Consider the following 21,977-nt stretch of genomic DNA (forward strand, 5'->3'; position numbering starts at 1 on the left):
GGAATCTATTTGTCAAGGGATAACTGCGTTAAAGCGCACTCCTTGCGGCTGTCGCATCACAGCAACACCCGTTTTCCAGCGAATGCACTTCAAAAACAGGGCTGCGTGTAAAATATAACGGACCTTTCCCCTGCGGCGTGGATGCCAGGCGCGCTTTGCACCCGTCCTGACTTCTGTAGTTGCTAGTCTCCTCCCGGCTGGAGTCGCCGGCGGCCGGGCCGGGCCGGGCTGGTCCGGGGCGGCGCCCTCGCGGGGTGCCCGCCTCCCTCCACACCCACCTTGGCTCCGCCCCTCCGCGCGGCGGGGCGGGCGGCGCGGGCCCGCGCCCCGGTCCCTGCGCCCGCGCTCGCTCGCGCCGGCCTTCCCCTCCAGCCCAGCTCCGCCGGGTCGCCGCGAGGGGGCGGAGTGGGGTGTGGTGGGCGCGCTCGGGCGGCTCCTGCGCGTTCCCGGCAGAGGCCGTGGCGGCGGGAGCGGGGAGGCGGCGGCGGCGGCGGCGGCGGGAGTCCCGTTGCCGAGTCTCACATCCGGGTTCTGGCCGTGACCCAGCCGCGGCCACCGCGGAGATGTGACCCGTCAGGACGGCAAATATGGCGGAGGTAAGGGAGCGAGCTCCCCTCCCCGTCCCGGAGCCGGGCGCCCCGGGGCCCCGGCCGGGGAGGAGTGGAGTGGGCCTGGCCGGGAGAGGCCCGGCACCCTGCCGGCGCCGCTGCCCACCTGTTGTCCGGAGCGGGCCGCGCTCCGGGCGGGAGCGGCTCCGGGAACTTAGTTGGGATGGGTGCGGGGCCGGCGGGCCGAGCGCGGGGGGACTTCGGGGGCAGTTTGGAGGGTCGAGGGCCGCGTCGTGCTGCGTGCGCGGAGGGCCGGGGGTGGGCGCCCGCCGGCGGGGGCGGGGGCGGGGGCAGCCCGGCCGGCCGGCCGGCGCCCGGGCCAGGAGGCGCTGCTCTTCCTCTTGCGAAGTTTCTTCCCTCCCGGGCCGAGATGCTGTTGCGCCGCCCGCCGCTGACATCCCGTCGGTGTCGGGGCCTTTGGTGAACTGCAGTTTTCCTGACGGGGATCGAATGAGCTGGGAGGCATGAGCCTGGCCTTTCGCATCCTGCCGTCTCGGACGCGAGTCCCCCCGTTTCTCCAAACTTCACCCCCGGACCCCCGGGTAGAAAGCACCTCTTTTTCTTTTTCTCCCTCCGTGTCCGCAGAGTTGCTGTCTGCCTCCCCCGGTTTCACTTTCCCGGCAGCCCCCCCCTCCCCCTCCCCCCCCAGTCCTCCTCCTCCCCCGCCGCCCCGCTCATCCCAAACCGGGTCTGGTAGTTTGAATTTAGTATAGGACCTGGGGGTTTAAATTTTTGCTTCCGATTTAAACCATAAACATTCAGGTTTTTTTTTTTGTTTTTTTAAAAACTTTTTTTCTTACCCTCGGGAGAATTTTGTTAGGTACCTTTCAGTTCAAGAGGGGATATATTTAGATTTTCGTTTGCGTAGAGCCACTCGCAGTGATCAGTGGGGCATTTATTTCTCTTGTGGGAACTGCCGTTTACACGGTCTCAGAGGCACCCAGAAACAGATTCAGGAAGTAGGTCATTCTTCCTACCCCCGGCCCCCAGTTTTTGTCTGTCTGACTTGCTAAATGAAATCAATGGTGAGTATTTTCATCAAAACCAGGTCCCCTTTTTAAACCTTGGGCTACAGAAACATGGTTACGTTATGCAAATACTTACTTGGAGGCCTTTCCATGTACCTGTTGAGGTGGGGGGACATACAGGTGAACTGTCGTCTGGAGCGGCTCTTGGGGTGCTCCTGCTCGCCTTAGGGAAGCGGGCTTTATGTTTATGCTGTTAAAGGAGGGGGAGAGTTTGCTGTAGCAGGAGTGTTTGCTGCCAATATTCTTTTTAAAACACTTAATATTTCTGTTTTAAGACTAAATTTAGTCTTAGATTATTTCCATTTCTTTGCTCTTTGTGGTTAAAGAATTGCATTTTAATTTCCCATGAATCGGAGAAAACATAGTACTTTGTATTTTACTTAAATGTGACTGGATTTATTCCGCTTAGCTGAAAGAATTTCAGTCCTGGTGAGTCTTAAGTGTTTTTTTTCCCTTCATATGTAAGGGGGGAGGGGTTGTAGGTAGCTGGCTTTACATATATTTTATCAAATAGCCTTTAGCAGATCACCCTTTCAGTGAATATCCACTGGATAAGCAGCAGTGTGCTTGCTGTCTGTCATAGGTGTTGTGGGTTCTTCCCTAGTGGTACTGCTCACAGTGGTTTGAGCTTTAAGGTCTGTTGTCATATTTTAAAGCAGGACATTATTGAAGGAAAGTAGCTTAGTATATGAAAATATGGTGAAATTTAAGTTTAAAACACCTCACCCAGAAATTATAACTGCCCAGCATACTGAAAACTTAATATGTAAATGGAAGTATATTAACATTTTATTTCTCATTTTAGAAATTAAAGATGTTTGCAGTAATATAAGAGGAAAAGAAATGCGTTTTGAATTACCAATAATTTTCTAATATGTTCAAGTGTATTCTTTTCATTTTCTTAAAAATTGCATCATTTGGACACTGGAACTCTCATTCTGTAGGAACACTTGTGTGGTCCAATTTCAAGAAGAAAAACCCTGAATTTTGTTTTCAGCACATTTATTTAGTGACCTGGTATCTTTTAAAAAATCCTCTTTTATATTCTTCAATTACTTGTAGGTGATTTTCTTTACAGTGAATTTGGAAGAAGAGTGAAGTAAACTTCACTGTGTCCTACAAAAAAATCTAAAACAGGTGTAGAGGTGGAAAAATAATTTTCTGATTTCAACATTTTAATAAGGATGACTTTAGAAACTGGTTATTTAAAGAATTTTGATGGAGAAATGCTTGTTTTTTACTTGATTTTATGTGTGCTTTCTGGAGCTTCATTCTTTATGATACATGTGGTAAATAATTCAAATGCTGGCTATTATACCTTTGATTAAGTAGACCTAAGGATTGAAGCTAACTGGCGAAAGAACAGTAAGTGCAAAGCAATAATATGCATTTATTCGATAAATCTGAGGGGGAAACAGGTTATTGAAGAAGCATGTCTCCAGAGAAAATATAGGTATTATGCTTCTGTGGGGTTTTTTTGTTATTTCCTATATAGAAGAATAACCCTGGCCTTGTTCTCCCCCCCCCCCCCCCCCCAAAGTATTTAATTCTTGAATACAAATTACTTTAGATGTAAATAGAATATACCAATTTTTCATACTTGGTCTGGTCATCTCAATCCACAATAGGAAGTAAGTAATGATTCTTCAAATTGTGATAACACTAATAACATTTAATATGCTTCAAAGAAATGACATATGCTCCTTTTTAAAAATACTTTTTGGTAATATTTCTCATTCTTTATTATCCCTTAAAGTTATTTATCCACCTTCTAAAAGAAGGCTAGTTGATCCTTTGGGTTTTATAAGGAACGTGGTGTTAGGGACCTTTGGGAAGGAACAATTTGTCTTTTATTTCAGTGTTTGTAAACACAAGGGACTTTTTCTCAAGGAAAAAAAAAGCCCCAGTATAACACAAGTCCTATCATTTCACCTAGTCCATATTGCTGTTATATAAATAAAGAAAAGAAAATTTAATGGGCTTGCTTTTCTGTGTTAGTCTTAAGTATTCTGCTATTTCAAAAAATGGTACATAATCTGTTTATTCGCTATCACATCTATTCATTCATTTCTTTTAAAAACATACTCCTTAGCATTTTTTTAAGCATATTTGGATTTTGTTTTCTAAGGAAATGTGATCATCTTGCTATTTTTGATAGTATTAATTTCTACTCTAGACAAAACTTGTTTCACTATAATGAATTTAAGTCTTAAATTTCTATACTGGTAATGATTTTTTTTTTTTAGTATTTATACTTTAGAGCTAGTAAGGATTTATCAAACGTAATCAAGAACACCAATACATGAGATTACTTAAAATTACTTAAAATTAAGCTACTTAAAAGCTTAATTCAGAAGAAGTAATAGGTAAAGTGCTTGATGAGGTAGGAAAGGTTGGTGGGGAATATATACTAGTAGAAGTGAATTCGTCTTAGAGAATTCTTGCGAGACTAATCAGTTTCCCAAATAATTTGGAAATAACACATTGCCATTGAAACTTCAGCATGTCTTTATGAAAAGTAATTAGCTACATAGAAATTTCTTCCTTTTGAAGTTCAGATTGAGTCCTTTGTACGTTTCAAAAGATTAGCAAATGGTTTCAAAATTCACTGCAGTGATTAAACTGTTCAAGTAACACTCTTGGCTTGGAACCCATTCTGTTCTACTTATTCTGTGGCTTAGAAGAATGACTTACAATTATGCTTACTAGTATGTAGATGTGAACTAATAGCACCCCCAGAAAGCTTTTTGCAAATTGAGATCCTCTTTTTCCAATAGTCATAGATTAAATAAATTTAGAAGAGTCTGTCAAACATATCCCATCCATTTAGCTAAGCATTCCTTAGTAGTTTGTCTCCTGAGAAATCATGATAAAAGTAAAAAACTTTGATCTCAAAGGAATTTGAACTAAACTAGAAGAAATTTAAATCTTTGAGAAAATGAAACTAAGCAGAGTTTATGTAATTTGTCCTGGGTCCTGCAGTTAGTCTGTGGCACAATTAATACTGGAACCTAAACTTTTGAATTCCTAATGCTCAATATAGCAATTCATCCTTTAAATTATTACTACTATAGTAAATTTGCTAATTTTTACTCCAAGACTTAATCTTTTTATGCTCTAGAATTCCTCAGGGTAACAGCAAAGTTAAGTGATTAATTTTGTATGGAGGAAGAGGTTATGGTGAGCCCTTGCCTTGGCATGGTCCCTCCTGCCTTTCCCACTACAGAGTTGGGTCCTTAGCTCCTTCCTGGCTTCTGTTCTCATACTCACCTGTGTGAGAATCTCTGAGACCAGATGAAGATAGTCATGAACATTGTAGTCTTGGACAGAGGTTGTGTTTAAACTGGGAAATTTAGTATCTGCATTACCAAGTAGGGGACGATAACACTTAAAGAAATGACAGTGGAATTGGTTTGAGGGGAAAATTTAATTCAGATAGTTAGTTATACTCATTCAAAATTGATTTTGATTGCTTGGAATTGAAGAATCTAAAGATTCTTTCATGTTTTTACTACCTTATTTTTTTATTTTTAAATAATAGCAATATTCTACTTAATTGATTTTTTTTTTTTACTCTTCCAATTTATAGTTTTCTAGTGGATGGGATATTTCTCACTGTGTTCTAAAAAAATATAAAAACATTTGAACACATCTGAGGCATTGAATATTTATTACAACTCTTAACAGTTTGATTGGCTAAATTGTATACTGTATGGGTCAAAGTATGAAAATTGCTATAAAAGTTAAGAGTTCATTTTTAAAATTAATTTAGCCTACTCATAATGTGTATGTGTCTGTCTGTCTGGTGTTAATATTTTCTATCTCAAACTATTATGTATGTACCTAAAAGAAAACTAGGTTATTTTTCAAAATTATGTTAGTAGACTTGTTAAAGAAAAAAATGGTGAGTACTAGGTCTTTTAAACAAAGGGTAAAGTAAGAAAATGAAAATCTCATAATTTCAGAGACAATCTCCATTGATTTTCTTTTTAAGAAACAAGGAGTAATGTTTGTAAGTAGTTAGCAAAATGATGTGTAAAATGAAAAAACCTTCTCTCCCCAACCCATTCCCTTGTGGTAACTGTTGTTAACAGAGTCTTGTGCATCCTTTTGGGGGAAAAAGATTTTTATGTATATTCTAGCCCAATTTACCCCCTCTACACCTCTCTGTTTCTCTCATGTGCGCTCGCGCGCATGTGCTCTCTCTCTCTCTCTCTCTCTCTCTCTCTCTCTCTCTCTGTATGTATTTTTTCTTTCTCAGTACGACCAGATCTGTGCCACTAATTTTTTTAATGGACTAATACTGTTCCATTGCTCGGAAGAACTCTATTTCCATTTCTAGCTAATTGTGAACTTTTAAATTTCTCCCCAACTTTTTGCTGTGAACAACTTTGTGGTGATGAACATTATACATCTTGTTCTTTATTAGGCATATCAGTAGGGTAAGTTCATTTTGGCAAAACGATCTCCAGAGCAGGTAAACCAACTCATATTTTTACCGATAGTGTATGAGTGCACTTAAGACATTTTAATCCCCAAGGTAAAATCTTGACTTCTTACATTTTATAGTTTGAACTTTTTCTAAAAATAGATATTGTTACAAGTGAGTACCTATATAGGTTTAGTTTTATTTTCCCCATGTCCAGTTTAGTGTGATCATTACTGCAGTTTTCCTGGAGGATATTGTTAGATATATCACTTCCTAAGGAGACATAGATAATAGTCACATGACAAATGAAGACTTGCAGTCACATTTAAACCTTTTTTGAACAGATGAAAACCATTTTAAAAAGAAAAAGAAAATAAGGGTAAGGAAAAAAAGGAAATGAAGAGAAATTTTTTTTACGTAGTTGTTTGCCTAGGAGGTATAAAGGAATCAGACTCTAGGCTTTAGTTCCACCTTTTTCACTTACCAAGGAACCTTAATCAAGTCACTTTATCTCCCTGGGTTTGCTGATACATGAAATGAGGTAGGTGGGGAAGGTATTATTGCCAGGTTTATGGTTATGATCATGTAACTATGCATTTGAAAAAATGTAGTACTATATAAATGTAAACTAGTTTTGCTGTTTTAAATAGGTAAATAAACAAATGCCCTCATTCCATACTGAAATACCCTGTATTATAATACTAAACTCATATTTTGAAACATAATAATTTTATTTGTAGGTTGGGCAGAAGTAATGTTTACAGTATAAACTGTTTTCAAATTCTAGTATTTCAGAAGCTCCTCTTTTTGTTTGTTTAATCAGTCATAGTTTATTTCATTTTAAATTAAATTCATTGGGGTGATATTGGTTAATGATCATCTTTTATTTAATTGGATATAATTACTTTAAAGAAACTAATGTTATTCCCACCCTCCTCAAACCAATACAATGGAATTTTATTTTGAATATAGAAGAATAAAATATGTATAGGCAAACCATCCCTGCTTTCCCTCCTCTTATCCTAATCTAGATATACCATTAGTCAAATTATGGTTTTTGAAACATTCTAGTATTTCTGATATAATATGATCATTAATGCTATCTTTCAACACTGTGTATTCTATTTTATGCCAGCTATATTCACAAATGCTACCAGTCCTTGAGATATTTGGTATTTTTATTTTACTTTATTTTATTGTTAATCCTCACCTAAGGATAGTTTCCATTGATTTTTAGATAGAGTGGAGGGGGAGAGACAGAAACATTGATGTGAGAGAGACACATTGATTGGTTGCCTCCCGCAAGAGAATAGAGCCTGCAACTAAGGTATATGCCCTTGACCAGAATCAGACCTGTGACCCTTCAGTTTGTGGGCCAACAGTGTCCATTGAGCCAAACCAAGTAGGGTGAATAACTTATTTTTAATCAGAAAGCCTTTTTTATCAAACTGTTAGATGGAATAATTATTGGAGCATTCAAAAACGACTGAAAGCTCAAAGGACCATTTCTTTTAAGCTCCTAATTTGAAAGAAATACTGGTTTTTCTTCTTTATGCCATGCAAACTTGTTTCAAAAGTTTACTAAAAAGGGAAAACAGCATTGTAAGGCTATTATGTGGATAGTGTATCTGAGACCAGATGAAGATCGTCATGAACATTGTAGTCTTGGACAGAGGTTGTGCTTAAACTTGGGAAATTACATGAAATAAACCGATTAATTTTTGAAAATATTGATATGCTGTACAATAATTTGTATGGTGGTTAAGTTCATTTTCAGCCAGAAATGTGTAGCTTTGCCTGAAAAATGTTAAGCCCTTTGGTTACACTAGAGGCCCAATGCACGAAATTCGTGCAAGGGGCTTGGCCCTTGCAGCTGTGGCAGCTGCCTCAGCCCTCGCAGCCCCAGCTTCATCCGAAAGGTTATCCAGAAGGACATCCAGAAGGATGTCTGGTCTAATTAGCATATTATGCTTTTATTATTATAGATTATTGTGTTGTCTCACCCTACTCTTCTGCTTCCCATTGAGGAACTGAATGAAAAAGTGGTGCCCAGCTGGTGTGCCTCATTGGTTGAGCATTGACCCATCAACCAGGAAGTCACAGGTTCAATTCCAGTCAGGGTACATGCTGGGGTTGCAGGCTTGATTGATTCCCCTGTAGGAGGCATGCAAGAGGCAGCTGATTGATGATTCTCTCTCATCGTTGATGTTTCTATCTCTCCCTCCCCCTACCTCTTTCTGAAATGAATTAAAAAATATTTTTTAAAAGTAGCACTTGTTTGATTGTTGTGGCAGAGTAACTTGAAAATATACATGACTAGTCTTTTTATCAGTCTTTTGTTAGAATAAAACAGTGCTATAGGCAAGAACCATTCTCTTTTAAGAATTAAAAGAAGAAAATAGGACTCTTGAAAAAGTGTGCCTTAAGAGAATTAAGTCATGTGGAATTTGGAGCACGTATATACTTACTATAGTAGCATAATGTGGACAGTTTTCAAAATGGAGTTTTAACACCTTATAAAAATTTGTCTTAGATACCTAGCTTTGGAAGTATTGGGCACATTCCTCATTTCTATTTTGTTCTTGCCCCTCTGCACCATTACTTAGGAGAAAGAAGGAAAATACTAGAATATCCCCTAGCTCTTTCTAGTGCTTTTGGCCTTCCAGTGTCTCTTATTTCTGTTGGGCATAAAATAGATAGCTCTGAATGAATGGACAAAGTTTTAGTCATAAAGTTGGTCATTTGAAGCATCTTTTGAGTTTCTTATTGAATTTATCTTATAGGAGTTTGTTTGTAAATGACTTGATTATAATTAAATTAAAATAAAATAGCCACAAACTCATGTGATGATATTAATAAAACAAGTTGCTAACAATTTTATCTTTAAGTTTTCCAGATGTATGTTGTTAAATTTATGAGAGGTGAAATGTTACAGTAGAAGGAGCATTATAATTTGGAGTCTTTGTGGTCTTCTATCAGATAACCTAACTTCTCTAGAGCATGAAAGGCTGCTTATTTTGTGATAATTTACAAGTATGTTGTTTGTTAGTGAAGTTAACCTAATGTACTGTTTGGTGCTTAAGTAACATTTTAATTTTTCCTTCTGCTTGCTTGCAATATAATTTTTAGTTAAAATGATGTCTTAAATTGTTTCCATCTCCAGTCTCACACACATTTAAAAATATGTATTTTTATCCCTAACTGGTTTGGCTCAGTGGATAGAGCATCGGCCTGTGGACTGAAGAGTTCCAGGTTCGATTCTGTTCAAGGGCACGTACCTTGGTTGCCGGCACATCCCCAGTAGGGGGTGTGCAGGAGGCAGCTGATCAACGTTTCTCTCTCATCGATGTTTCTAACTCTATCCCCCTCCCTTCCTCTCTGTAAAAAATCAATAAAATATTTTTTAAAAAAATACACACACACACACACACACACACACACATACATACATATATATTTATTTAGAGAGAGAGGAAAGGAGAGGAACATCGATCGGCTGCCTCCTGCATGCCTCTTACCGGGGATAGAGCCTACAACAGTCATGTGCTTTGTTGGGGACTCAGCTGGCAATCTTTTGGTGCAATGGATAACATCCAACCAACTGAGCCACGCTGGTCTAGGCTCACACACATGTTAAGCCAGAGATCAGCTTGATAGCAAACCTTGTGCATAGTTTTCCTGTATTGATAGGAGGGAATATTTCAGAAAATTTCAAAATCTAAATCATATCTTTTAAATTACATGTTATGACACCCATATTTGCTTTTAAAATTTGAATCAATTCCAAATTACTGTCTTTGTTTCTAGATTCGGGAATGTTTTCCAATTTTCCTATATGTTTAAATAAATATAATGTCAGAAAGGATTATACGGGAAGTTTTATTTTGTCCTAGACAACTCAGACTTTAACGATTATGGTAGTTTTTGGTGTGTTACTAGTTGTAGTTGTTGAATAATTCCTGTTGTAACATTGGTAAGGATCACTACACAAAAATGCTAATTTTTCTTCTTTTTTCCTCCCCCCCCCCACCCCCCCTTAGCCATCTGTTGAGTCTTCAAGTCCAGGTAAGTATTTTCTATACTTTTTATAATCTCTATTTGACTAATATTTATCCTATTCGTTGCATAAAGGCTAGAGGAGTTAGACTATCATCTGACTTGCTTTTCTTCTGAATGCTTCTTTTCTTTGGGGAAAAAGAAATGGATGAAATATTTGACTGCCCATGAAAGTACAGGTGAGGCTGCTGTGAGTTCAAACTCATGACTGTTTATGGGTTCGTTCTCTCTCTCTCTCTCTCTCTCTCTCTCTCATGAATTTCCACATATATTTCTTAATAGTTTTTAATTGCTATTTGGCTTGAAGTATAAATATATATTATGTGTACTTTTAAAGAAGGAATTACTAACAACTTAGAAATATTAGCTTGTATAGGAAATTAAAAGTATTTTGGGAGAAAAATTGTTAAAACATTTAGTGAAGGAAGGAGAAATAAAATAAGAAAAACATTCAACAAATGAATATTTAATGTAAATTAAGGAAGATTTTTTTATATTTGAATAGGAACAGTTTTTATCTTCTGAACACATATCTTTGGGTTTTTGTATTCTTTAAATACAATACAGATTCATTTTTTTTCCTAACTTAGATGTTATGATCTTTGGACTAAATCTGGCCACAAATAAATGTGTTTTTATTTGGCCAGTGTAGTGATCTTTAAAAATTTGAAAATTTTATATAAAAATCTGTATTTAGGCTTCTCTTGATCAGTTAGAGGTTCCAGCTCCATTGGGTACAGCATTTCTTTGTGGCAACAATTGGTTGGAACTGAATAGCAGTCAGCAAAGAGTTTGGTACCAACCAGTTTTTCTGACTAGTGTCCGTGGACTTTACCAAGAAATTGGATTAAGGGATAGCGTAATGTAGCTAAAAAAGAGAGAAAGGGAGCACTCTAAGGCATTGTAATACTTCATTTGAAAACTTCTCATGTTGAATATTTAGTTATGATGTATTACTAAAATTTTCAGATTATTGAAGCAATCACTACTCTGTGTGTTAAATTTTAGAAAGTAAATTTGTAAAAATGCTTAACATCATAATAGGCTCCTTTTTTTTTTTTTTTTTTTTTTTAACGGATCAAGGTTCTTTTCATGAACACATATCATTGTACTCCATGTAGTATAAGGCATCAAGTAGGGTGGTTGGACGAGAATACCTCCAAATTCCTTCTAAAAGACAAGTGTGCGTTTAAATTGACAGTTGATTTTATCATATTTATTTCAACTTCATGGTTTATAAATATGTTCTGGATAGTTAAGGTTGGAAGTAGTCTGACCTCAGATAAATACTGGATTATCATATCCTTCATAGGACATAGAATCTTTCCTAATTTCTTTTTCTTGCAAACAGAATCATTTTCATTGAAAAAAAAAATAGGTTCTAGTTGGTTTTTGTTAATGTTGTGATATTGCAAATAAACTGAGTTTTATATATTTTTCCATGAAATTTTGAGACATTCATCAGGTAATACATAGGTATAAAAATAATTTCTCCAAAAATGATATTAATGAATGACTTGAGTTTCCATTGCATTTGAATCAGTCTAGGCTGCATTGGAAGAATAGTGCTTGGAAAATATAAATGTCTTTGATGTCCCTTACTGCCTGCTGAATGCTTATACAAACAGATTGAATCTTTAGTGTTTGTTGTTTTTAAATTGATTTTATACTAAGAAGATCTTTTAAGATAGATAGTGTTTCTAATATCAGGCTTCTGCCCAAGAGAATATTGATTGTTTTTGTAAGTAATACTAATTATGTAAGTTGGAAGAAATTAGGAATAGAGGCTTCATGTAAAAAAATATTTGGTCCACTGGTGAAAGGCTGTGTCCTTTGTAACATCTGCACTTTGGAATTCATTATAGTAATAACGGTCACATGGCCCAGGTTAGGTGGTTTGTCTATAGATGCCACCAGTATAAACCAATGTGGAGTTATAAGACAAGGTTTAACCTATAAGACTAGTAGCCATTAGAGGTAGGGATTTAGGGAGGGAAGGAAATAAAATAATGTAATGAGTGCACATCCTATATAATAAAAGAGTAATAGGCAAATCGACCAAAAGATGGAATGACCAGTTGGCAGGGGGTGGGACCGGCGAGCAGATGGCGCCAGGCCAGCCAAGGCTCGTGCCAGCGGGCAGAGGGAGGGGACAGCGATGGGGGGAAGGGGGGTGGTGGCGACCAGCAGCAGCAGAGGGGCAATGGTGGGGGCGGGCAGGTCCGGCTACTCGCTGGCCTGGGCCGTCCCCTGATCGCCCAGTTGCCTCCCGCAGAGGGAGGCCAGACTGAGGCTCAGTTGGACATTCCTGAGGGCTCCTGGACTATTAGAGGGCACAGGCTAGGTTGAGGGACTGCCCCCCGCCCCACCACCACTGAGTGCACGAATATTTGTGCACTGGCCTCTAGTGATATAGTATAAGCAGATTTATCTTTTGAATGGTTGAAATAATGTAGGATACATTTTGCAATAGGATACAAAAAGTGCTGATACTGGCTTAATTCTAAAACATAATATTTATTTTCACAGTACATCAGACTCCCTACCTGTAATAATTTATTTTTAAGATCTTTTTTTCCCCCTAGGAGACAGCCTAACAATGGGCCTTAGTAATTAACAAAAAGGAATAGGGTGATTATTTGGTCCCAAAGAACAAGGTAAAAAGAAGTCATATGAAGGCAAGAAAAAATTAGAAGTTTATAAAAAACAGTTACAGTGTATATGTAGGGAAAAGAATTAGAGTGAGAAGAGAGAAAAGGTTCACCTAAGGTATTTCTTGTAGGGAGGGGGAAGTGACAAAACTTTAAATGTAATTGGCCTTGAATATAATGACAAAAAGTGAGGGGCTTCAGGTAAATCATATGATACTCATGTGAGCTTGATTTTTTGTTGTTGTTGTTGGTAAAGGAAGGTAAGTAGTCAGGAATTAAACATAGTTATTTTGACAATATTTACGTCTAATAGGAATTATATTATGACTAGAGGCCAGGTGCACAAAATTCATGCATTCAGGTGGGGGGAGGGGGAAGGGACAGGGAATCCTTCAACCCAGATTGCGAGAGGGCACAAGCTAGGCAGAGGGACCCCACCGGTGCACGATCGGGACCGGGAAGGGACGCAGGAGGTTGGCCAGCCAGGGAGGGACTGTGGGAGGGCTCCAGGGCATGTCCGGCCCATCTCGCTTAGTCTGATTGGCTGGACCCCAGCAGCAAGCTAACCTGTCAGTGGTAGCATCTGCCCCCCTGATGGTCAGTGCACGTCATAGCAAGTGGTTGAGTGGCCTTATTATGCTTTGATTGGTTGAATGGACAACCGGACACTTAGCATGTTATTCTTTTATTATATAGGATTAGTATAATAGTATACAAAAGGGTTGTGTGAGGGTTTTTTAATTATCTTTCTGCATATAAGAGAGAAGAAAAGTAGAGTATCATTTGTAGGAATACATAATTGTTAACAAAGTCTCATAGGAGATTGATTGCTAGGTGAACTGAAAATTTTTGGGAGCATTTTCCATGAAAGATTCAGAAAGAAGGGATAAGGATTGAAACAGCAAAAACTACAACTAAATTAGTGGTTTTTAACTGTGCAAGTCCCTCAACCAGTACTAAAATGCCCTAATTATGCCATGTTTTTCTTAATTTTCCAAAAGAAGTTAGGATAATAAGCTTTTCTAAATGTTTTATTTTGTAAATCATTCTAAAACTTTGATAATTTGTTAACTCTTTTGTGCTGTACTATAGGATGAGACCTGATTTAGCAATTACATATCTAGTTATTTTATGTTTAATATCAGTATTTTATTATGTTCCTCAGAGTGTCCCATGACTTCTAAGTATTTTGCTTTCTAACCTGGCTTGCTATTTACTCATTATAGTAAACAGAGGCTCTTTTCAAGTATTCTCTGAGGCAGGATACCTACTGTTTCTGAGGCTGTGCCTTACGGGAGGCTTGGAGTGCAGTAAAAGCACAGTGGTTGAATTAGCAGGCCCAGGATTCAAATTCCATCCTTGCCACATACTGGCTCTAAGAGTTTAAACAAGCTACATAACTCTGAACCTCAGGTTTTTCTTTTTGTTCTTCTTAGGATTGTTTGCTTAAATGAAATGATGTATATGAAGTGCTTGAGCATAGTATTTGGTACATAGTAAGCACTCCAAAAATATTTCTTATTCTAGAAAGTGTGGGAGGTGACAAGAACCGGGAGCCTTCTGTATTTCCTTATCCCTAATAGCAGGGGTTCTCAAACTACGGCCCGCGGGCCACATGCAAATACAAATACTGTATTTCTTCCCGTTTTGTTTTTTTACTTCAAAATAAGATATGTGCAGTGTGCATAGGAATTTGTTCATAGTTTTTTTTTTTAAACTATAGTCCGACCCTCCAACGGTCTGAGGGACAGTGAACTGGCCCCCTCTTTAAAAAGTTTGAGGACCCCTGCAATAGTCTGTATTTAAACAAATCAGCATCTGTATCACTTTGTTTTACTTATTGGTTCTTTTACTGGAGTAAAAAGGAGGAGTAGGTGCATCTGTTAATACAACTTTTAACAGTTTAAACTTAAATTGATTATTTTAATCTTAAATAACTCATTTGTTCATTAGTAAACAATGCTTTTGCAAACTTAAGTCCATGTTTAACAATAGCCAAATGGGATAGTTTACAGAATATGTATGCCTTAGTATTTGCAATTCAGTATTATAAGGCTTGACCTATTGAGTACAGCAGTGTTCTCCAACCACTAGGCTAAAAATAGATTAGCTTACACATCAGTTACCTACTAGCAAGGCTATTTTTAATGCCTTTCATAAGAGTTTTGTATGCAATTTTAGTACATTTTGCTTCTATAGTTTATCTTTGAGTTATTTCATATAAAAATCATCCAAGTAAGTTAAGGGCAATTAGCTATATACTGGAATAAATTTTCATGAAAGTGCTAATAGAAGAGTAATATTTGAGTGCAGCTTTGTTTTCATTAGACTGTATGTTAAGATGACTATATATTTCACATGAATATATACTCTCAGGGGCCATAAGGGTTCATATTCATCGAGTCTATTAAATATTGATCAAAAGATTAAGAATTGTTATTCTTATTTTGTAGTTGTACCTGCGTATAGAGATGAGAAAGGCAAAAAATAATCCCTTCGAGGAGGTTTGCAGGGAGATATGAGTAATGGCAAGAATATCAGAAAACAATAAATAATATTTTCTGTGCATAGCTTTTCTTTGGTACTGTTATTTTATTTATATCAGCTTCAAATGTCATATACATTATGTTAATATTAATGAGGTACACTTAATTTGATTTACCAAACTTTTAAAAATATTCTTTACCAGGAGGTTCAGCAACATCAGATGACCATGAATTTGATCCATCAGCTGACATGCTGGTTCATGATTTTGATGATGAACGAACATTAGAAGAAGAAGAAATGATGGAAGGAGAAACAAACTTCAGTTCTGAAATAGAGGATCTTGCAAGGGTAAATAACAATAAGAATTAGAGGATGAAGTGTTTATAACTTTTTTGTGGAGAGAGGAAACACTTGAAATTTTGTTTCTCTGCCTGTGTTTGGGGAGAAAAAGGATGTTGTATAGAGTTGACTGAAAAATTCTATGTGATCATAGGTGGTATGTTTAAAGTTTGAAATGAAAGGCCTTTTTTTTTTAAAGAAGTAACTTCATTATGTAAAATAGAATTCAAGTAGTTAACTTTTATAAAACATCACAGGTGCCGAAACCGGTTTGGCTCAGTGGATAGAGCGTCAGCCTTTGGACTGAAAGGTCCCAGGTTTGATTCCGGTCAAGGGCATGTACCTGGGTTGCGGGCACATCCCCAGTAGGAGATGTGCAGGAGGCAGCTGATCGATGTTTCTCTCTCATCGATGTTTCTAACTCTCTATCTCTCTCCCTTCCTCTCTGTAAAAAATCAATACAATATATTAAAAAAAAAACACAAAAAAAAATCACAGGTATTGGGTCAAAAATGGACTATAAAAGGATCCTAAATCTCTTCTTACACACCTTCTGTCCTCTCCCAGTTACTGTACCTTTTATTTTTACCCACCTTCACAGCCAGAATTTAAGAGTTGTTATCATCTTCCTTATTTCCCAGACAACAATAAATGATTCTTACATGAAACTTGCTAAGTCTTTAAGTACTTCAGTTAGCACATAGTAGGAACACTTATTTGAATTTAAAAGAACTGCAGCAGAACTGATTTTGTTTTTTGTAGTTTTAGCACAATGTTGGCTACAAGATTTTCACTTTATACCTTAGATCAGCGGTTCTCAACCTGTGGGTTGCGACCCCTTTGGGGGTCTAACGACCCTTTCACAGGGGTCGGCTAAGATAATCGGAAAACATATATAATTACATATTGTTTTTGTGATTAATCACTATGCTTTAATTATGTTCAATTTGTAACAATGAAATTGGGGGTCACCACAACATGAGGAACTGTATTAAAAGGTTGCGGCATTAGGAAGGTTGAGAACCACTGCCTTAGATCAAGTAAGTTAACTTTTCATACCATGGTCAAACTCTAAATGTTGTATTCCACAGTGGGTCATGACTATTGCTTACTAATTTATTGCTGCTGACTGTTGCTTACTAAATTGATATTGAGTGACAGAAGTTAAGATAAAAGTTAATATCTAAACAGAAGCATAATATCACTATATAGTTTTTAAATATATATATTTTTAAATTGATTCAGAGAGAGGAAAAGAAGGATAAAAACATCAATGATGAGAGAGAATCGTTGAAGTGATGCCTCCTGCTGGGTATCGAACCAAGACATTGTGGTTCATGGGTGGATGCTCAACCACTGAGCCACACCAGCCAGACTATAGTTTGTTTTATATTAAGCAAGCATTTTCTTGATGGAATAAGCAAGGATTATTTTGATTACACATGCTAGAACCCACCTAAAACTAACTTTAAGAATACATTTTAGATGTATATTAGAACTTTTTTAGAACTTTATTTTTTTTATTTTTTAGAAGTCATATGAATGAGTATCTGAGTCCAAGGAATGTCTAGAACCAGAGATTCAGTGTCACTAGGACCCCTCAATCACTCTTAATCCATGGTTAAACCTGTTGGTTTCTTCTGCAAGATCTCTTGAGTTTTTTCTTTACCATAGCCATTCATTTCGTTTAGGTTCTAATTATACTACATGTGATTTACAGCAGTGAATTCCAACTTAGCTTAGTCTTCCTGGCAAACGAAATCTCACCTAAGTCCATCTTGAGCATTTGATTGTATTTTCCCTAAGCCCTAACATTGTATCAGTCACTGTTCAACACCTACTTTCCAACCAAGTCAAAAGTAGAATATGACAGATTTTTTTAGAAACTAAGTAAGACTAGAGAAAATAGTTTAAAATACCAGCCCTAACTTTCTTTTTGTTATTATAGATACCCTCTGCTCTTATAGAGTAGCCTACTTACCATTTTTTTTTCTATATTTGTGTAGTTTTTTCTGAATTGATTGACTTTCTCTCCAGTTCTATTACTGTTTTTTTTCAAATTAAAGTGGTTCTGCGGATGCACTGTGATGAGCTACTTTTGACTCTCCTCAGTTCTCTGCCTAGTCAATATTGGAGGTGTTGGTAAATTGTTCTTTGAGAAAGAAATTTTTATAAAGTAAGTCATATTTCTCAAATATGTATCCAAGAAAGAAAAATCTAACCTAACCATGGATGTCAGACATAAAGATTCCTTTCCATGCAGTTAGTATAACACCTATTTTTTTGAACACATAATTGAGCTAGATGACAGATATCAGTGATAAGCTTTATTAAAGAGTAGAGACCCGGTGCACAAAAATTTGTGCACTGGGCGGGGGGAGCGGAGGGGGTACCCCAGGCCGGCCTGTGCCCTCTCACAATCTGGGACCCCTCGAGAGATAATGACCTGCTGGCTTAGGCCTGCTCCCGGGTGGAGAGGGCAGGCCCAATCCCTAGGTGCAGTCCCTGGTCAGGCTCAGAGCAGGGCCGATTGGGGAGTTGGGGCACCACCCCGTCATGCACAGAGCAGGGCAGATTGGGAGGTTGCGATGCCACCCTCAGTCACGCTCAGGGTAGGGCCGATTGGGGGGTTGGGGCACCGCCCCCTGTCACACTCAAGGCAGGGTCGATGGGGAGGTTGCGGCGCCGCCCCCTGTCACACTCAAGGCGGGGTCGATGGGGAGGTTGCGGCGCCGCCCCCTGTCACTCACAGAGCAGGGCCCATCAGGGGGGTTGGGGCTCCGTACCCTGTCACACACACAGCAGGGTTGATAAGGGGGTTGGGGAGCTCCTCCCTGTCACGCACAGAGCAGGGCTGATAGGGGAGTTAGGGCACCGCCCCCTGTCACACAGCAGGGCAGATCAGGGGGTTGGGGCGCTGCCCTCTATCACCCACAGAGCAGGGCCGATCAGGGGGTCGGGGCACCTCCACTGTCACACTCAGAGCAGGGCCGATGGGGAGGTTATGGCTCTACCCCGTCACACACACAGCAGGGCCTGTGGGGGGGGGGGGTGTTGGGGGCACCACCCTCCATCACCCACAGAGCAGGGCCCATCAGGGGATTGGGGCGCAGCCACTGTCACACTCAGGGCAGGGACGATGGGGAGGTTATGGCTCTACCCTGTCACATACAAGCAGGGCCTTTGGGGGGGGAGGGGTTGGGGCGCCGCACCCTGTCACACACAGAGCAGGGCCCATCAGGGGGTTGGGACACCGCACCCTGTCACACACAGAGCCGTAGGGCGATCAGGGGATTGGGGAGCTCCCCCCTATCAGGCACAGAGCAGGGCTGATCAGGGGGTTGGGGTGCCTTCCCCTGTCATGAACACAGCAGGGCGGATAGGGAGGTTGTGGCCCCGCCCCCTGTCACACACAGAGCCACAGGGTGATCAGGGAGTTTGGGCGCTGCCCCCTGTCACGCTGGTCCGGTGCCAGGAGGCCTCGCGGCTCTGCTGATCCCGGTGCTGGGAGGCATATTACCCTTTTACTATATAAGATAGAGGCCTGGGGGCCGGCTGGTTTGCCCTGAAGGGTGTCCTGGATCAGGGTGGGGGTCCCCACTGGGGTGCCTGGCCAGTCTGGGTGAGGGGCTGAGGGCTGCTTTCGGGCTGGCAGTTGTTGAGTGAAGCTCCCAACCGCTCCTTTTTTTTCTCTTTATTTTATTCTGGGCCAGCTTTAGCTCTGGCTATAGCTCTGAGGCTTCCGCTGCTGAGCGTTCTATAATCGAAACAATGTATAACTCCAGCTCTGAGATCCCGGCCGTTTGTTTAGCTTCTATATTTGTTAGAATGTTTCAAACTGTCGGCTCAGAGGCCGGCAGCGCAGGCGGGGAATGTTGGAGTCCTCCTTCACTGCAGCAAGCAAGCCTCATGTTCGCTTCCAGCTGCCTGGCTGCTGGCCGCCATCTTGGCTGACAGTTAATTTGCATATACTCACTGATTAGCCAATGAAAAGGGTAGCGGTCGTATGCTAATTACCATGTTTCTCTTTTATTAGTGTAGATAAGGATCAATCTTTATTACCTTCCACTGGAAAGGCTGATGTGCAGGTAATTTTATCTTAGAACTTGGAGCTAATTGGTTCTTAAGCTGATCTCTTAACACTACGGTGTCGGGTGAATTTCCCGCCAAAATATAAGATGGCGCGGGCAATTATTTAGGTTTCCCGCGCAAAATCAGGGATTTTTATGATACCTATTACCCCAATGGGTATGAAACGGTTCGCATACGCAGGTAGGTATCTTTGTGAACGGCAAACAAACAAATATTTGGTAATACGCAGTTACAATCGGCCCGAGTTTACACGTTTCCCGCACTCCACCGCAAATCTATATGAACCGAGTTAAGACGGCTCCCGCGGAGTACGCACAATTCACGCGAGCCGACTTAACTCGTTTCCCGCACTCCAAGTGATACCAGCAGCATCAGTATCACTTGGCACTTATTTTAAAAAATGCAGATACTCACACCCTACCTCAACTTAACTAGATCAGGAACTATAGGGTGGGACTCAGTAAGCTGTTTTAATAAGCTCTGTTTTAATAAGCTCTCAAGGTGCTTCTGTTGTCCTTGAATAAGACAGAACAAATGGTCGAGAGCCCTAGGACATTTATTTAGTAATCTGCCTGTTTTGTGTTATTTCTCAAGGTATCAGTTAACTCAGTTGTAAAAAAGTAGAGGTAATACTAACATATATTAGGATAATTTTAAAAAATATATTTTACTGATTTTTTTACAGAGAGGAAGGGAGAGAGAGAGTTAGAAACATTGATGAGAGAGAAACACGGATCAGCTGCCTCCTGCACATCTCCTACTGGGGATGTGCCCGCAACCCAGGTACATGCCCTTGACTGGAATTGAACCCGGGACCCTTCAGTCCGCAGGCCGACGCTCTATCCACTGAGCCAAACTGGTTTCGGCAGGATAATTTTAAAGATGAAATGAACATGAAACTTAAAATGTTTCTCCTGGTTTGGCCCTTACTCTTACTAGTGACTTCAGGGCCTCTTGTTCATAATAGTGACGCCAGTTTTGTTAAACCTGCTTCTAATTTGTGGTGCAGAATGAGTTTATGGAAAGTATGAGCTGGGATTAGGAGGTGTAGTTATTGTAGTAAAGTCTCTTGTCAATGCATGATGTTTCCTTTTATTTGGTTTTCTGAATATTTATAAATAAGAGTAACAAACATTCCCATCTGGTACTTTTAAAGATCTAATAAGATTGTAATATTCTCACTGTGCTTTTATTTCTCTCTCTGAAATGCCCAGCACATAGAAGATACTTTATGGCAGCTATTTGTTATTATCCTATCTAATAAAGAGGGAATATGCAAATTGACTGCCACACCACCACAAAGACGGCGGCCCCCATAGCCACAAGTTGGCGGTGCTCATCCCTGCAGGGAGGGTGGCAGGCACAGGTCCGGCCACTCCTTGTGCCTGCTGCTGGAGTCCCACAGACCTTTTAGCCCAGCCGGGGGGGCGGAAGGTGCGTGATACGGCCAGACCTGCCCTCTGCCCCCCAGTCGCCCAGGGCCAGCCCAAGGTGCAGGCAAGCCTCAGATGGCGGCTGCCCAGCTGACACCCGAGGTACAGGCAAGCCTTGGATGGCAGCTGCCTAGCCAATGTCTGAGGTGCAGGCAAGCCTTAGATGTCAGCTGCCCAGCCGCCCAGGGCCACCCAAGGCTCAGGTAACTAGGGCTGGCCGAGGCTTGCGCTGCCGGCAGTGGCAGCAGCAGAGGTGTGATGGGGGTGTCGCCTTGCCCTGATTGCCGGCTCGCCTCCTGCCCCTGAGGGCTCCCGAACTGTGAAAGGGGGCAGGCCAGGCTGAGGGACACCCTCCTCCAGTGCGTGAATTTTCATGCACCAGGCCTCTAGTCCTGTATAATAAAAGGCTAATATGCAAATCTATTGAATGGCAGAACAACCGGTCTCTGACACGCACTGACCACCTGAGGGCAGACGCTCAACGCAGGAGCTGCCCTCTGGTGGTCAGTGCGCTCCCACAGGGGGAGCGCCACTCAGCCAGAAGCCAGTCTCACAGCTGGCAAGTGCAGTGGCGGTGGTGGGAGCCTCCCCTGCCTCCGTGGCAGTCGGACATCCCCCGAGGGCTCCCGTACTGTGAGAGGGCGAAGGCTGGGCTGAGGGACCCTCCCACCCCCTGAGTGCACGAATTTTATGCACCAGCCCTCTAGTTGTGTAAAAAAACAGTATTTTCTTTCTCTTTCTCTTACTCTAGTTTTTTCTTGATTTTGAAGTTCTGTTTTACTTCTCAAATCCTGACTCCTAATTCCCAGATTTCTTTCTCATACACGGACCAGATATCTGCATGGACTAGATCC

The 21,977-nt window shown here is 40.6% G+C and overlaps 1 protein-coding gene across 6 annotated transcripts in view; it reads left to right on the forward strand.

Moving 5' to 3' along the window:
* The window catches only part of MIER1 (MIER1 transcriptional regulator), a 61,251-nt gene that overhangs the window by 4,909 nt on the left and 34,365 nt on the right, over positions 1-21,977 (forward strand). For 3 of the 6 annotated variants that reach the window (XM_070405336.1, XM_070405335.1, XM_070405338.1), the window contains exons 4-6: positions 10,106-10,130; positions 10,264-10,300; positions 15,462-15,607. In XM_070405336.1, coding sequence (XP_070261437.1) covers positions 10,106-10,130; positions 10,264-10,300; positions 15,462-15,607 — 208 coding nt within the window. Of the gene's footprint in view, positions 1-489; positions 597-10,105; positions 10,131-10,263; positions 10,301-15,461; positions 15,608-21,977 lie in introns of those variants that run through there. The other 3 variants (XM_070405337.1, XM_070405339.1, XM_070405340.1) reach the window with 2 other exon arrangements.

Source organism: Myotis yumanensis, unplaced genomic scaffold, assembly GCF_028538775.1.
Source record: "Myotis yumanensis isolate MYYU_CA2020_CCGP unplaced genomic scaffold, mMyoYum1.0.hap1 SCAF_2, whole genome shotgun sequence".
NCBI lineage: Eukaryota > Metazoa > Chordata > Mammalia > Chiroptera > Vespertilionidae > Myotis > Myotis yumanensis.